Source organism: Atractosteus spatula, chromosome 26 (genome assembly GCF_055471065.1).
Source record: "Atractosteus spatula isolate fAtrSpa1 chromosome 26, fAtrSpa1.hap1, whole genome shotgun sequence".
Classification (NCBI taxonomy): domain Eukaryota; kingdom Metazoa; phylum Chordata; class Actinopteri; order Semionotiformes; family Lepisosteidae; genus Atractosteus; species Atractosteus spatula.
In genome coordinates, this window is record NC_142731.1 from 10,163,421 (window position 1) to 10,179,803 (window position 16,383).

At 55.3% G+C, this 16,383-nt stretch overlaps 1 protein-coding gene and 1 pseudogene across 2 annotated transcripts in view; both read left to right on the top strand.

Moving 5' to 3' along the window:
• Positions 1 to 562: 562 nt before the first annotated feature.
• LOC148814837 (uncharacterized) lies at positions 563 to 1,123 on the top strand (annotated as a pseudogene).
• A 4,361-nt stretch (positions 1,124 to 5,484) lies between these two features.
• LOC148814838 (insulin-like growth factor-binding protein 4) overlaps positions 5,485 to 16,383 on the top strand; it is a 30,005-nt gene continuing 19,106 nt past the window's right edge. For both annotated transcript variants that reach the window (XM_088906402.1, XM_088906403.1), the window contains exon 1: positions 5,485 to 6,472. In XM_088906402.1, coding sequence (XP_088762528.1) covers positions 6,133 to 6,472 — 340 coding nt within the window. In that variant the 5' untranslated portion in view covers positions 5,485 to 6,132. The remainder of the gene's footprint in view (positions 6,473 to 16,383) is intronic.

Genomic DNA, 16,383 nt, shown 5'->3' on the forward strand with positions numbered 1-16,383 from the left:
TGCAGATTGTGCCTTAAAGCTGAATAGATCATCCTGTTAGACGCAGCGCGCGTTTGTTCTTCAGACGGGGTGTGAAACGCGGGGATGAGTCCAGCTCTGGTGACGGCATCCCCGACTGCGGCGCCGCTTCCAGCGTGTCCTCCCGCGCGCGCCGCGGCCACCAGGGGGCGCGCTCCGTGCGCTTCCTAGAAACGGGGAAGTGACAGAGACTCGCGCGCCGTCAGGGCTGCCCAGGTGGAACTGTACGCGCTGTCAGCCAGGGGGTATAAATATGAGAGGCAGGCAGGCGGGACAGCACAGATTCTCTCAGCCCTGGCAGCGCACGAGTAGACCTGGAGAGGCAGAGACCAAGAGAGCCCGCGAACCTTTCTGATCCTCCTGCAAGCGAGACACAGCGACTCTGCCAGCAACTTCTTCAGATCTTCGGCTGTTCCAAATATATTCTCACCCGGAGGACGCCGGAGCTGAGCTGCTTGGGCTGAGAAAGCTTTTCCTTCTTCTCCTTCCTGCTCCGGCACCAGCTTAGAGAACAGCAAGAGCGAGCAGAGAGCCGGGAGGCGGCATGGGCCTGATCTTCAGCCAGCTTTACCAGGCGCTGTACGGCCTGCAGGCTCGCATCCTGCTGCTGGGGCTGGACGGCGCGGGGAAGACCACCGTCCTGTACAAGCTGAAGCTGAACGAGGCCGTCTGCACCATCCCCACCATCGGCTTCAACGTGGAGACGGTGGAGCCGGTGCGCGGCGTGTCTTTCACCGTGTGGGACGTGGGCGGCCAGCAGCAGATCCGGGCCCTGTGGCGGCACTACTACAGGGGCGCCCAGGGGCTGCTGTTCGTGGTGGACTCCGTGGACAGCCAGCGCCTCGCCGAGGCCCGCGAGGAGCTGGAGGCCATCCTGGCCCACGACGAGATGAGGGGGGTGCCCTTCGTGGTGCTGGCCAACAAGCAGGACCTGCCGGGGGCCTGGGGGCCCGCCCGGCTGGCGGACGCCCTGGGGCTGGGCAAGAGGAGCGGGCAGGACTGGCACGTGCAGGCCTGCTGCGCCACGAGCGGCGAGGGGCTGACGGAGGCCGTGGAGCGCCTCGCCCAGATGGCGCGCCGGTTCCAGGCCGGCCAGCTGCGCTGACGCGGGCGTCCGCCGCGTGACCCCCCGGGACTGGGGGGCCCTGGCGAGGGCGTGCGTCTCCAGGATCCCTGTGTCGCAGCGTCGCGTGACGTGAGCCCCACAATTCAATTCATTCAGTTTGTCTGTCATGATCCTTACACGGGTGCATAGTATAGTGAAAAGTGTTTCTCATTAGTCACTCAGGTGCAGTATATAAATAGAACAGAAGACAAGACAATAGTAACAACCTGTGTAGTAACAACCAGGACAAAACAGAGACAGGTTTTCATGTCGGCACCCGTTCAAGTTATAAAGTCTGTTTAAAGGACGTGGTCTTGTTCACCACGGCTTGTGACTTTGCCTTCATCACTTTTACTGTTGAGATTGGTCACCGGTGGCCACTCATGTTATATCTGAGGCTGGGCGTGCTCTCAAGCCTGTACAAGATCAAGAGGACACTCTGGGCACCTGGCACCTCATCTCGCCTTCTCCTCTTTCCTTCGTCTGGGCACTGTTTCGTCCCTCAGCAGGACAAGCATTAATGTTTTCGTGCTCCGTAACACAACTTTGATGTCAGTGCGTGTTCATGCACTTTAATGTACAAAAATGGGTTTTTTAAATATTTTTTTTTTCAATTTAAAGAATGCCTTTTTTTTCTAAAAAAAAAAAATGTAAATCTGTCAGGTATCTGCTCTGATTGTATTTTTCCTGACTGTAAAAATCGAAATAAACAGAAGTTTTCAATCTGGTGTCGGTTCGTCGCTCCCGCAGCCGAGAGCTGCAGAAGCGGGCTGAGCCGCCCCGCCTGTGATCCGCGTGTCGGAGAGACACGGGCCGACAGTTGTCACAGGGGAGCAGCAGGGCCACTGTTCCTCAGCCGGTGTCCGCACGTGAGTCCTCTCAAGTGCACAAGTCCATGGAGCTCATTCAGGCTTCCTGTTAATTCTCTGGGCCACAGCAGCAGCTCTGTATGAATGAGTTTGCCTCACTCATGGCCCCGGCGTCCCTGGATAAGCCTGATCTCTGCAGGTGTATGAGGCAGAGCTCGGCTTGTTCAGCATTTGCACAGACCAGCCCTTGAATACCAGCAGCACAGATTGGTTTGCTTCTGTGTGCCTGCAGAGGGCGCCAAGATCCCACACATTTCTGCTTTTCTTTCGGCACAGTTCAGTCACAGCCCGCTGACTGCCTGCTGGACACTGTCTCAGAGGGGGGTTTGACACAAAACCAGAAGACACATCAGCAGTGATCGTTTTGCTTTAGTTATCAGTGGAAGGCACTGAAAGAGTGAGAGGATTGGCTTAGACAGAAGACAACAGTGAAATGAATGAATATCCACTTAACTCATTTCCTGCTTAAGGTGAAACAAGCCTCCTGTGTATCTAAGTACACTGCTGGGAAGCTCTGATCTTGCAGGGCCACGGCACAGGGTTTGCAGCTGGTCTTGAATTCAGCCAGCAGCTCACAGCTGGTAGCCCACTGAAGCTCAGCAGGTTTGGGCCTGGTCAGTACCAGGAGACTCCTGGGAAAGCTGGGGTTGCTGCTGGAGGAGGTGTTAGTGGTGCCAGCAGGGGGCGCTCACCCTGTGGTCTGTGTTGATCCTAATGCTCCAGTATAGTGACGGGGACACTATACTGTAAAAAGGCACCGTCCTTCGGATTAGACGTAGAACTGAGGTCCTGACTCTCTGTGGTCATTAAAAATCCCAGGACATTTCTCAAAAAGAGTAGGGGTGTTACCCTGACCTCCTGGCCAAATTTCCCCCTGGCCTTTACCCATCATGGCCTCCTAATAACCCCCATTCCTGAACTGGTTTCATTACTCTGCTCTCCTCCCCACTGAGAGCTGGTGTGTGGAGAGCGTTCTGGCGCACTATGGCTGCCGTCGCATCATCCAGGTGGGGCTGCACACTGGTGGGGGTGGAGGGGATCCCCATTACCTGTAGAGTGCTTTGAGTGGAGTGTCTAGAAAAGTGCTATATAAGTGTAAGTACATTATTATGATACCTGGAAAGTAGCTACATTTGTTCAATTCAGTAAATTAAGGGGTACAGTTAGGTAAATAAAAACCCAGGGCGAAGGAAAACCAGGAGTGGCTGCTGCTTCTGAGGACCTGTGGGTCACTGCTGTCAGCTGGCGGGAACTGGGTGGAATCATAGAGATCTGCCATTAGGTGGCGCTAATGTACTATCAGTAGCAGGACTGGCCACTCTCTGGATTGCTCACACTAAAGCGAGTGGGGCCATGTAAAAGATCTGACCAACATTTCATGTGTCCAGAAACTGATTGCTCTTCCACAAGAAATACGAAAGCATGTCACCAGTGTGCATGTAAATTATAGTGTTGCTGTGGTAGAGAAGTGTGCTGTCAGCTGCTAGACCTCTCGCTGTGAAGTGATGTTTGGAGGTCAGTTTTGGTAGATCCTGGCCAGGTCACTAGAGAGGTGGAAAGAGCCATCTGTCTTTTCTCCACCTTCTATACAACAAAGAGGGAGACAGGATGACTTCAGCACCGGCCTTCTGCATGAATATCTGTGTCTCCCTCTGTGATGCATCAGGAACATCTTCCCAAGCCTTCTGAGTGTTTGGGGCTGCTCAGTTTTATGTTCAGTGTTAAGCTGCACACATATAGCCCTTTTGGCTTCTTGCTGGAATATGCAAAGTTTTTTTCAAGATTGAAACATTATTTTAAAAAATACGCCTCACAACTCCCTACTGTCCATTCCCCTCTCTCACAGTCCAGCAGGGTCCAGCACTCCACCAGTCCCAAGTCTGATACCTCAGGTGCAGCTTTCTCCTAATGTTTTTGTCAAGCGGAGCTTCAAAACGAAACAATCCTCACTGTCAGTTGAGCTCCCAGGAGGCCTGTTTTTTAAACACACTGTTAAAGACGGACAATTTTGAGACAACATACAAGTTACAAGCCAGCATTCGGGTCAAGCCCCTGGTGCCTCTGGAGAGTGACTCCCCACTGGGATTGTGGGAAGGCGCGGAGCTGGGTGCAGAGCCCAGTCCCTGACTGTGTTGTTGTCACGGCCGCCACAGAGAGAGCACCGCCCCTCCCAGAGGCCTTCCTGTGCCACAGGGTTCCCATGGAAACACTTCCTTTGCCTGCTCTGTGTTGGAATGGGACTCAGGACTGGTCAGGCTCTCTCTCCGGCCTGTGGCTGATTGACAGGGCTGTTCCATCCAGCTGCTGCTTCTGAGGGTTAAAGCTGAGCGCCACCAAGCACCCAATCTGTTCTCTTCAGCTGTCCTGTAGCCCAGGGGTCCCCACGGTGCTCGTGGCCTCCCTTATACTGATGGCAAAGCAAAGCAGTTTCCTCTTAAAAAACATAACAAATTAAAAACTAATCAATAGCTCATGAAGAAAGTAAAAAATGTGACGTGACACACTAGTCTTTGGCCTCACCCCTTCCTAGCCTGTGCAGTGCCCTGGCTAGCGCGTGCTCACTGTTCCCAGCAGAGCGACACCTGCTGGCAGCCCGTGCACACTGCGGCTGAGGGACAGGAGGGCAGTGTGGCCCGGCCAGGCCCAGTTCGAGCCAGGCCTTGTGGGAGTCAGGCAGCGATCAGCTGCACGGGCCAGCGGGACACCTGCAGTCCTCAGCAGGAGCACCGTGCGCCTCCAGCACGCAGACTGCAGTGGCTGTGGGTGTGGCAGCCCCCACCCTTCCTCCCAGCTGCGCCACCTGTCCGAGCTCACCATGTCTTGCCTGCTGGTCCAGCTCGAGGACAATGTTTCACAATTGCTCTGCCCTTGCCTGTAACAGCCGATCAAGGTGTCCTTCGGCTTGGGGAAGGCTGTCACGGTCAACGTGTCCCAGTTTCCCGTGCCTCTTTCTGGCGGACAGGACAGGACACTTGAGACCCCGAAAGACCTGGTTAGTCCAGCCTCTGTCACACCGCAGCCAGTGGTGGCAGGAGCACTGCGTGAGAAAGAAGCAGTAGGATGATTCTGCGAGAGACCTGGGAGAACTGGGAGAGCTGGGAGCACACCGGGCTGCGTCCCTTTCAGTCCAGCTGGAGAGCTCTGCACATTCCTGCTGCCTGCCTGCCAGGCTGCCTGAGCGACTGAGCCCCAGAACTGCGAGCAGGGATACTGCCTGTTTTGTAATTAGCACAATAACTGTTGAACTCCTTGTGTGTGCAGGGGTGGGTGGGACTAGGGAGGTGGTTTCCAGAGGGGGGAGGAGGGGTTACTGGGGTAGGGGGAGGGGAGGTGGTGTTGGGGGGGGTGGGGGAGTTTGCCTGCTAGTTCTTCCCAGTGTGAGAGCTCCTCCACCGGGCTGCCCTCCCCCTCCAATCCCTGGAGCTGCCTGGAGGATGGAGGAGGCGTGTCTACAGGCCTGTATAAAGTCCAAGGAGCTACTTCTGTGGAGCCATTCTAGAGTGCTTCCCTGTGCAGAGAGCGTGCGCGCGCGAGAGAGAGAGAGAGAGACAGAGCGACAGGGAAAGGGCCTCCGCGCTGTTTTGTGCTATCAGTCATCAGCACCTGGGCCTCTGCAGATCCCCGCCTGGGCGGACTTTGTGCTGCCAAGCTGTGCTTCAGGGCGCTTTCCACTTTAAAAGGGACCTGGGCGTCCGAGGAGATTTTCTTTCAGAAGCTAATGAACAGATCATTCTTTTAAAGGCAACTTTTTTTTTTAAAGCATTCAATGTCTACCTGTAAATTACTGGTCTGAACCAAAGCAAGTCCCCGCGTTCCAAAGGAACGAGAATCCCCCTGGCAGTGAGCAGCTCCTCGCCCTCGGAAGAGCCCCTCGCAGAGGCACGCAGCCCGGAGGAGGGACCACCAGCCTCCTGCACCTGCCCCAGCTCAGGCTCCGGCTCCTACTCCGGCTCCAGCTCTTCCTCCTGCTCCAGCTCCAGGTCCCACTCCGGCTCCTACTCCGGCCCCAGCTCTTACTCCTGCTCCAGCTCCAGGTCCCACTCCGGCTCCTGCACCTGCACCTGCCCCAGCTCCAGTTCCCGCTCCGGCTCCTGCACCTGCTCCAGCTCCGGCTGGGCGAGGAGAAAGAGTCCGATCCCCATGGGGCGCGAGACGCGGACGAGTGCCCTGTGGGCGGCGTCCGCGCTGCTGCTGGCGGCGCTGTGCCTGACGGAGGAGGCGATCCGCTGCCCGCCCTGCTCCGAGGAGAAGCTGGCGCGCTGCAGCCAGCCGGCCAACTGCGAGGAGACAGTGCGCGAGCCGGGCTGCGGCTGCTGCCCCACCTGCGCGCTGCCCAAGGGCGCCCCCTGCGGGGTGTACTCCCCCCGCTGCGGCTCCGGCCTGCGCTGCTACCCCCCCCGCGGCGTGGACAAGCCCCTGCACTCCCTGATGCACGGCCACGGCGTCTGCACAGACGAGCGGGAGGTGGAGCAGCTCATGGGTAAGGGAGGGGCGCTCTTCGCTCTAACTGTTCTGTCTTCCGGGTGTCCGCCCCCCCCCCCCCAGCTTCCCCCACCCCCCCTTTCCTAAGTCTGTGAAACCCTGTCTCTGCATGTGTCCGTCCTGCCAGGAGCACGCTCTCCCTCGTAGGCTGGATCCTGCTCAGTGTTTGTGATGGTTCCCCTGGCTCTGCTGCGCTGTGGGAGGCTTTGCTCTGCAGACCAGATAAGATCAGATCACTTTATCAGCCCTATACAATTTCTTGCATTAGGAATTTGTCTTTTCGCAGACCCCAGCTTGCTCTCCATGAGACACACAGACAGGGAGAGAAGCTGGGGGTCAGAGAGCAGGGTCAGCCATTTATACAGCGCCCCTGGAGCAGTTGGGGTTAAGGGCCTCGCTCAGGGGCCCAACAGAGTAGGATTCCTCTGCTGGCCGCGGGATTTGAACCAGCAACCCTCCAGCCACAGGTGCAGATCTTGAGCCACAGAGCCACCACACTGCCCTAAACCTGCCGCGGCCGCCAAGTACGAGCCGGACAGTTTCCGAGCCCCATGGCCCCCCTGGCTCTCTCCTGTACAGCAGCAGGACTCCGTGCCTGGCAGGCTGGCACCGTGCCCCTCTTGCGGGCTGCTGTGCTGGAAGAGCCCAGTGCAGCACAGCCCCCTGCGCGAGGAGCAGGGCGCCAGCTTCCTCTGAGGGTCAGTGCGTGTGCGCCGTCCTCACACAGCTTGTGGAGAAACGGAGCCTCTCGGTCGCTAAGCTCTGTCTGCGCACCGGGAAGTGCTATCAGCGTGCGCCCTGCGATATGTGTGGCTCTGTGCAGCTAAATTGCGAAATTAGCTCCCTTGTTTATCCCTTTATCGTGGCTTAGTACGTCATTCCTGGAAGTCTCACGCTGGAGAAAACCGAAAAGAACAGCTCAGTTATTGAAAGATGAAAAGGTTTCGCGGGGTCTGAGTGTCAGTATGAAGGATCGTCTGTGTGGTGTGGCAGAGCTGGCTCAGGACCCGCGTTGAAGACAGGGAGGGAGGGGCTTGTAAGGTCACCAGCAGAGCTGAGCCCCACGGAGGGCAGGTGGGCCGAGTGGAGAGACCCCTGTGCTCCTTCGGGAGCCTCTGGGCTGCTGGGAGAAGGCGTGTGACAAGGGGCAGGGTGTTCATTTGTAATCAGAGGCTCAGGGCTGGGGGGAGAGGGGACACCTGTGCTCTGGGCAGAGAACGTGAGACAGTTGTGTTCAAGGACTCTGCTAGACAGACAGGAGGCCGGAGTCACCCATGCAGATAAAGTGGGGCAGGCCTGCAGTACAGAGAGGTCCATCCAGCCACTGGCACAGACTGGCGCAGACTGACATCTGTACCTCCCTGATAAAGACATGGCTGATATCAGTTAAGGTGGCCACCATGAGCCTAGTGATGTTAGCCGAGCTCTGCCCCATTGTGTTATTTCCACTTACTGACCTGCTCTTTCGATGCTGCGTCTTCTGTGCGACGGAGGTACCCGAGCCCCCCAAACAGCGGGTTCTCAGCCGAGCTGTCTGATTCAATAAACGCTTGCTATCATCGTGAGTATTGTGACTATTGGACAGAGTGTCCTTCTGTTTCCTGAGAGGATTATGCTAAGAATCCCAAATGGGACAGGAAAAGACATTCGCTGGGTTCTGGGTTCTGGGTTCTGGGTTCTGGGTTCTGCATCCCCAGCTCCTGTCTCTGGGACTCGCTGCGCCCCGAGATTGGCGTCACAGCAGGGACCTCTTCAGGCCAGTGAGTGAAGTGTTGAGAGGCGGTTTCTCATCAGAGAGATGAACCGTTCGCACTGGGCTGCGCCAGTCAAGTAGCAGCGTGCTTTATGAGGAGTAAAGAGCACAGCACCGAAGCAAGTCGGTTCCGGAATAATAATCCCGTAAATTCCGACATTTCACAGGAAAAACCCCCAGGGCGCTGCCTCGGCTATTCCGCGTTCCTGGGGGCAGAGGCTCCTGTTCTGGGCTCTCGGAGGCTAACCGGAGGGTCGTGGGGTCGGATCCCAGGTTACACTGCTGCTGCACCCCTGAACCGTGGGGCGCCCACATGAATGGCTCCTGTAAAAGTCCCAGCTGTGCGGACGGGCGCAGATGGAAGTCGCTTCGGATAAAAGCGTCAGAAACTCGTGAAACGCAGAGAGAAGCTGGCCCTGCCCCAGGGCGAGAGGTGAAAAGTCACAGGAAACACAGAGTTAACGAGCGAGGCCTCCCGAATTGAGAACCTCTGTTCTTGAAAGTTCTCTTAAATGCCTGGAATTCTAATTTCAATTTGAAACCCCCCCCCGTCTCTCCAGCTGCTGTGTCATGACAAAGCAAGTATGCCTTTTAAACAAATCTGACATCACCGTCGTACTGCAGCCCATGACATACTTTTCTTTGGATCGAAAAAAAAAAGAAAAAGAAAATCTGACTTTCACATCTGTGGCACAGTCGGCAGAGTTATCCATTATTAAACGGAGTGGAGTGAGTGTTCTGGAGATGGGAGCTCTGCAGCCCAGAGTCCTAGCAACAGAGAACAGACAACAGTTATAAATAGCAGAGAGCTCAAAAAACTCTCCGTATTAACAAAGCCCGTGTAAAAAGGCTGGCGTTTCAGCCTCTCAGAGCGCACCGAAAAGACAAAGAAATAGCGCCTGATATGGTCCCAGCTTGCATCTTAAGGCGTGCACTGAAACACCCCAGTCTGCCAGGGGTCCCCCTGGGGACTAGGAGGCTGTTTCCTACTGTCCAATTTGTAAGACTGAAAAACAAACAAGAAAGAAAAATTGCTTTTGTGAATCTGAGCCTGCCAAGCACACACACCCAACGCGCAGCTCGGCTCAGCAAACAAAGAAAGGCCGAACTCTTTTTTTTTTCCCCTCTGCGGGCAGGCTGTCCCCTCTGCGGCAGGGCCAACGGGGAGCCAGGGTCAGAGTGGGGAGTCCGCTCAGGTGAAATTCAGGGCGTGGGGGAGAGACAGAGACACAGGGCAATGCCAAACCAGGCAACTCTGAGGCCGTCTGGACACAAGCGCTGAAAGGACTTAAAAGCATCTGGCGAGGTGGGCGGGTTTGGCTGTTTTGCAACTGAGAGGCGGACGGGACTGGGGAGGAGTAGGGGGGGACAAGCTCTGGGGAGCCTGGAGGAACGTCAACATCCAGAACTCTCAGTCAGAGAGGCTGGCGCCCAGGAAAGGCCAGACCTGGGGTATTCAGTGTGGATGGAAGGGACAGCACAGCACCGCACAGAGACCCAGGCCAGTCTCTCCTCTGCTGGCCGTGGACATACGCACTGGGATCGCAGGCAGTGGGATAGGATAGCCGGGGTAAAACACAGCAGACGTTTATGGAAGGAGCTCACCAGGGATCCCCCCCCCCAGCTCCATGCAGGAAGATCGGAGCAAAACTCAAGCCGCACTGGACTAACCCTACCCACCTCAAGAGGTCTGGAGCCGGCCAGGACTCAAGACTGGGATCGCGAACTGGGAGCGAGACAGCGTGTAAGAAACGGGTTCGAATAGAACAGGTGTTCGACTAAAGCCAGAAGGAGAAACCCAGGGTCGAATCCGTGTCACTGAGGGCCAAGTTACTGTGGACCCAGAGGGACAGAAGGGACTGAGAGAGTCCGGCTCTCTGGGCGGGGGCGGTGCTGCACCCGCAGGCCCGGGACCGAGACGGGTGCACACTGAGGAGCCGAGGGCAGAGGAGCTGCATGATAAGATGAGTCTCCTGAGGCAGGAGCCACAGGTCGCCTTACTTAATCAGTAACCGCGCTGCTGAACCCGGGTTTGACTTTGATTGGCCGGCCGTGCAGCCCGAAGGCAGGCTGCTGACGGAGCACAGGGAGGCACGGTGGGGCTGTTTATTCTGGCTGATAAGGGGATATGGGGAGGATCAGGTCGAGGGAAGAGGCGAACGCATGACACAGCTGGTGAGCTGGCAGCACAGCTCGTCTCCTCGTCCAGCTGACAGCGATGCTTGTTTAATACCCTGCCTTGGCAAACTGGCCAAACTGGCCATCAGTCCACACCTCCAGTTCCCCCAGCCAGCGAGCACCCCCCACACCTCCAGTCTGGGAAGGAAACACTAAAAACACCGGCTCTCCTGAGTCATGGAGTCAGGTCCTGCAGCCTGTCAGTCACACTGACAAGCAGACGCCCCCAGCAGCAGGGAGAGGAGAGAGGGAACCGGTCCCGTCTGAAGCTTCTCTCACCCAGCAGGGCTCCTCCTCAGCCTGGAAGGCATTGAGCTGCAGCAGCTGGTCTACATGGCCATGAGTTCTCGCCCAGCCTGGTGGGGTGCATCTCCCCGGCTGCTCTCTGACCTGGGCGAGAGCCTCTTCCATCATAAACTGCACTAAACCCCTCTCCTGCAAGAGGAGCTCTTTACGTCCTCCTTCACAAACTCCTAGCAAGGGCTTAAATATTTGCATGGAAGGAGCTTTGTGTCATTTCAGTACCTACTACTACATATTCACATTGTCTTACAGGGATAAAAAAGGATTTTGAAAAAAAATCACTTTTTTTTTTTCCGGGGTTAAGCAGTCAGTACTAGTGTTTGCAGAATCCCAGAGCCCATCTTTGACAGCAGGCAGGGAATCAGAGTGTTTTCACAATGCAGACTCCCAGGCATTGCCCCTCTCTCAGCCCCCTCCCCAAGACCTCAACCCAGGCAACCCTGAGGAAGAATGTGCCCGTCCCAGACAGAGTCATCCTGGAGCTTCTGTTGGGCGGAATGCTGCCTCCTTCCCAAAACAGAAAAACAAGGGAAACAAAAACCGGAGAGCTTATCGGATGGTCACTCCTGATCCCTGATGCCCTGGTCTGGTATCACAGAGCCAGGCTATTAGAGAAGCCGGCAGACAGTTCTCCTGACTGCTTGCCCACCTGTTGCTGAGAGGCCTGATCTGCGGGACTAAGCAGGTCTGACATACGGGACACAACGCCAGGCACAGAGTGGAGAAGACACACACAGCAGTGTGTGGCGTGGCTTAGCGCATCATGTGGGGCCTGACGCAGATGCTCACGCAGGAGGAAGTGGAGGTGCTGCAGTTCAATTCAATTCAATTCCATTTATTTTTCTATAGCGCCTTTCACAACAAGGTTGCCCCAAGGTGCTTAACAATGCAAGTGACCACACATGTGAATACAGAACAGAAAAGACCAGAAGACAATGGAGGAGAGGAACCAAAAACTCCTTAGTAAGGAGAAAAGAAACCACTAGGGGTCCAAGGTCAACTGGCTGCCCAACCCCTCTTGGCATGCTAACATTATACAATTAAAAAAAAGAAATAAATGAATGAGGGTATTAATCCATCCATCATGTCTTCTGTATGTCAGTACTCTGTGCAGATCTCTGTAGACCAGCAAAATCCTCCTAAACGATAGCTATATCCACGAGGTCCCTCAATTTGTGTCCACGATGTCCCTCAGTTCAAACCAGACGCTTCTCCTGCTGCTCCCTGTGATGAGGCCTTGCCTGACAATTAACTCTCAGTGCGTGCTGCAGCTCAGTCACACACAAAGCAAAGGACTGACGTCACAGGTTCAGGCAGGGTCACCATATCTCAGCATTGTTTTCACAACATGCTTCTTAGAAAAGAGCCTGGCAGTTGGACCTGAGCTGCAACAGTGCCTGTTTGCTTGTAGTAGGGTCAATCATTAACGTCTGAGCTCTGTCAGGGCAGAACACTGTCATTTACTTAGGAACTCTCTGACCTCCAGAGATACCACCCTGTTCCCATCACAGGGGCAGGTTACATGCCACACAATCCAGTTTCAGAACAAACAGCCGTCTTGTCCAGCAGCCTGTGGGAATCTCTTCTCTGCAAGTGCACACTGGAGGAAAATGAGCAGGTGCTCAGATATCACAGTGTCTTCTTACACCTGCTGTTCAGCCTCCTCCTGGCACTGCTAGCACTGGTGTTGTGTTAACCACCTGCTACAGATGGGTCTGGAACAGCGCTGCCTGGGGTCAATGGTGTCTGTGGAATCTGTGGGTCAGTAGAGTCTCTGGATCAGTAGTAATGGTGTCAGTGGTGTCTATTGTGTCAGTAGTGGCTTAATAGTATCTATAGTGTCTGTAGCTCATGTGTCTATAGTGTCAGTAGAGTCTGTGGCTCAGTGTGTCTATAGTGTCAGTAGAGTCAGTAGAGTCTGTGGCTCAGTAGCGTCTATAGTGTCTATAGTATCAATGGACCAGCAGCATCTACAGTGTCTGTATGTCAGCAGTGTCTATAGTGTCTGTGGATCAGTGGTGTTTGTAGTGTCTGTGGGTCAGCAGTATTTATAGTGCCTGTGGGTCACAGTGTCTGTCTCTGCAGTGTGTGTCATTGCTGCCTGAGAGTCTATAGTGTCAGTATGCCTGCAGTAACACTGACTCATTGGCGTCAGGAGGTCAGTGGGTCAGTGGGTCAGCGGGTCAGTGGGAAAGCTGTCGGAACACTTTGAACACAAACAGACCCTCCTTGGCTGCTCCTTTCTGGATACAGGAGGTCCTGCATAGGCCTGAGTCCCAGCCAGCTGGAGAAAACACTCTGCAAGCACAGTCCTCCACCTTACTCTCTGACAGGACAAAGCTCAATCCTCTCAGGCCCGGGTTCAGGACTGTGTGGGCCGCAGGGAAGAGTCGAACCTAGAGTTTGACCTCCGGTGAGTTTGGAACATTTACCCAGAACATTCAGCTCCAAATCTCTTCACCACCTGCAGCCCCAGCCCAAACCCCATCCCTCACCCTCACCTGCACTGGCTGCAGGGCTGTCTCGGTAAAGGCCTTAACCCAAAAATAATGCCCTTGGGAGACAACTGCAAGCCCAGAAGAGACCAGGCACAGATTTATTATTTTGTATCTTGGGCCTTGTGCATAAAGTAGATCCTGACGCAGATGTTTGTGTTAAAGATTCATTTCTAATAAGGCAGGGCTTTGTCATGAAACAATTATAAGAGCATTATCTTCTCTTTTTTCAAGGCAATTTCTAAATTGCAGCAAAGGAAAGGACTTGATAAGCATCGTCTCCCATGGCTCATGTTGCTGAGAGATATTAGGTCTCTTGAGCTTTGTCAAGCATGTCACAGCTGAGGGAGGCGGAGGAGAGAAGGCAGAGAAGCCCGGCAAATTGCCGGAGGAGAACTGAGCTCTGCGATCTGCCGGGAATGCTAATGCTCAGGCTGTGCGCAAAGCAGACCTGGCTGGCCGAGCTCTGCAGCAGGATACCTTCAGAGCAGCGCCAATCACTCTCCCCACAGCCCTGCCTTCCAGGAGAGAAAGCGCAGCCCCCAGTGCAGGCTGATCAGTCCAGATTCTCTGCATTGCGCAAGTGTAGCAGTGAGCATCTGTGTCAGGACCTGCAGGTACCAGATGCTTATATGTTTGTGCCTGTTCCTTCTTGGACTTGTTTTTTTGCAGCATTCATATTCCTCACACTGTGCTATACACAGATTTTTAGGACTTATTTTCAGAGGGTTTATTCTATGCAGGCTTTATATCTATCTGTTCAAAAGTGAAGTCCAACTCCTTTACGGTGTTACCCCAGATCCCTTTAGCAGGCTGCAGAAGACACAGTCAACTTCATGTGCTGGCAACCGCTCGCACACACTCTGCACGCCCTGTTTCAGCTGCCTCGAAAATAAATGGACAGCAGTGATAATAATACAAACACTAAAATTAATCCCACAGCCTTCCCTGTCACCTCTGGTATTTTCAGCTGTGTATTTTAAGCGCTGAAAACACAATGCGCGACCCTAGAAGGGCATTTTAAACCTCTGCGCAGGCATTAAGTTTCTCCACGCCAGGCCAGGGGGGCAAGGCCTCTAAGGGAGGAACAGTGCGTGTGTGGAAAACAGATCAGCGAAGACGGGAGGCGCTGGCCCCAAGCACAGCGAATACAGTTGTTTCAATGGCAGCCGTGATGTTTTAGGCCGCAGCTCTACAGCTAAAAAAGAAAAAAAAACACACACACACACACAAAATGAAAGAGAAGAGTGAAAAACAAGACTCCAGGGAGAAGCGAGCACAATCGCTCTCCACCTCCCACACAGGAAAAGCCCCGATGACTGTGCCACCGCCGCATGGAGCTCAGGAAGCAGCGCAGTGATGTCATGACGAAGGAGCAGGCTGCTGTGCCGCTCTGCAGCCCTGGCCTGGGAGGACCCCGTCCTCAGGTGAACCCGGGAGGGGGGCGGGGCCAGGGCTGGGCCAGGGGGAAAGGGGAGGGGCTTCACTGCTCTTCCCCGCCCCCGCTTTCCAAGTGCTCTCTCGTCTCCAGCAGCAACACGCCGGCTCGCAGGCTGGCGCAGCCCGACTGGCGGGAGGGCGACGGTCGCGCCAAGCAGCCCGGGGCTCTGAGCGGGCTGCCCGTCCTCGCCTAGCGAGTGTCCGGCCCGCCGCTGCTGCAGGCCTGCAGGCCATCCTGTCGGGGAAATCCCAGCACCCCCAGGGCTCGTCGTGACTGCAAACAAACCAAACTCCGGCACAGAGCAGCCCGACCTCCCCCCGTGGACTGACCCGAAACTCTCCGGGCCTGGAAAGCTTCCCGATGAGGAATTAGGAAAAATGTGGGGGCGCACACTGTAGGCGGGCGCTGGGCTGCCACATGCCACTGTGCATCGGCTCTCGGAGACGAGACGGGGGCTGCAGCAGAGACCAGGTTCTGCCTTTCCTTCCTGTGCAGCGCCGCGCGGCTCGAAGAGAAGGACTCGACGCGCTCCGCAGCCTTCTCTGTGAAAACCTGCATGGCCGCTTGGAGGCCGGAGCTTTAGATAAACAGTGTGAGCTAATGTTTCCAGAGCGAGAGGGGAGGAGGAGAGAGGGAGGGAGGGAGGGAGGGAGGAGGCGGGGGGGTGCTGGAAGAAGATGTAACACGAGCAGGAGGGAGAGCAGAATGAATTCTGGCACCAGGAAATACCTGTGGAGAGACGGGGAGTAATGAAGAGAGACCAGCAGCCTTCCCGTTTCGTCCTCGGCACCTTCCCTTACATCCCAGACTCCCTGCCCCAGGACCGCAGGCCCCCCCCCCGCTCGGCTGGCCGCTGCCCCCCGAGGCCGGCGGACAATGGGGCTGGGGCTCGGGGGTCGACAGCAGGAAACCCAGGGCTCCTTCCTCCGTTGCCGTGGTGACCGCAGGCAGGGAAGGAAAAGGTTCGGACTCCAGGATGCCGCGTGAGCCGCGGCGCTGGATCGGCCCGGGCCCGTGCTCACAGCTGACACACGGGCCGGCTCCGGTTGCCTAGCAACACAGCTTGACGTCCGGATCCATTTCTTGGAAAAGAGTGTTGTTTTTGAACGGCGCACTGCAGCACCTGGATACAATAGAAAGAGTTTCTCTCTTAATTAATTTTAGCAAGCCCCTCCCCCCCCCCCAGCCTGTTGTAACATACCAATGGCCTCTGTTCGGTGACAGTAAAACTTTACAGTAACTCGGTGCACCTAATTGTCTCCTGGGGGGTTTAAAGCCCTTTTAATCCGGCCTGTTCAAGGGCACAGCCTGGCACACACTGTGGGAGTGAAGTGTTAAACAAAACAGCCTTCAGGCCAAACGGGCCTGCCACCCCACAGGACACTGAGTTAGTACAGAGTAACGAGTGAGTACCGAGTGAGTACGGGGAGTTCTTTAGAGATTACTGAGTTAGTACTGAGTAATGAGTGTGTACCGAGTGAGTACGGGGGCCCTTAAGAGATTACTGAGTTAGTACAGAGTAACGAGTGTGTATCGTGTGAGTACGGGGAGTTCTTTTGAGATTACTGAGTTAGTACTGAGTAATGAGTGTGTACCGAGTGAGTACGGGGGCCCTTAAGAGATTACTGAGTACGTACCGAGTAACGAGTGTGTACCGTGTGAGTACGGGGGCCCTTAAGAGATTACTGAGTGAGTTCAGTATAACGAGTGTGTACCGAGTGAGTATGGGGAGTTCTTTT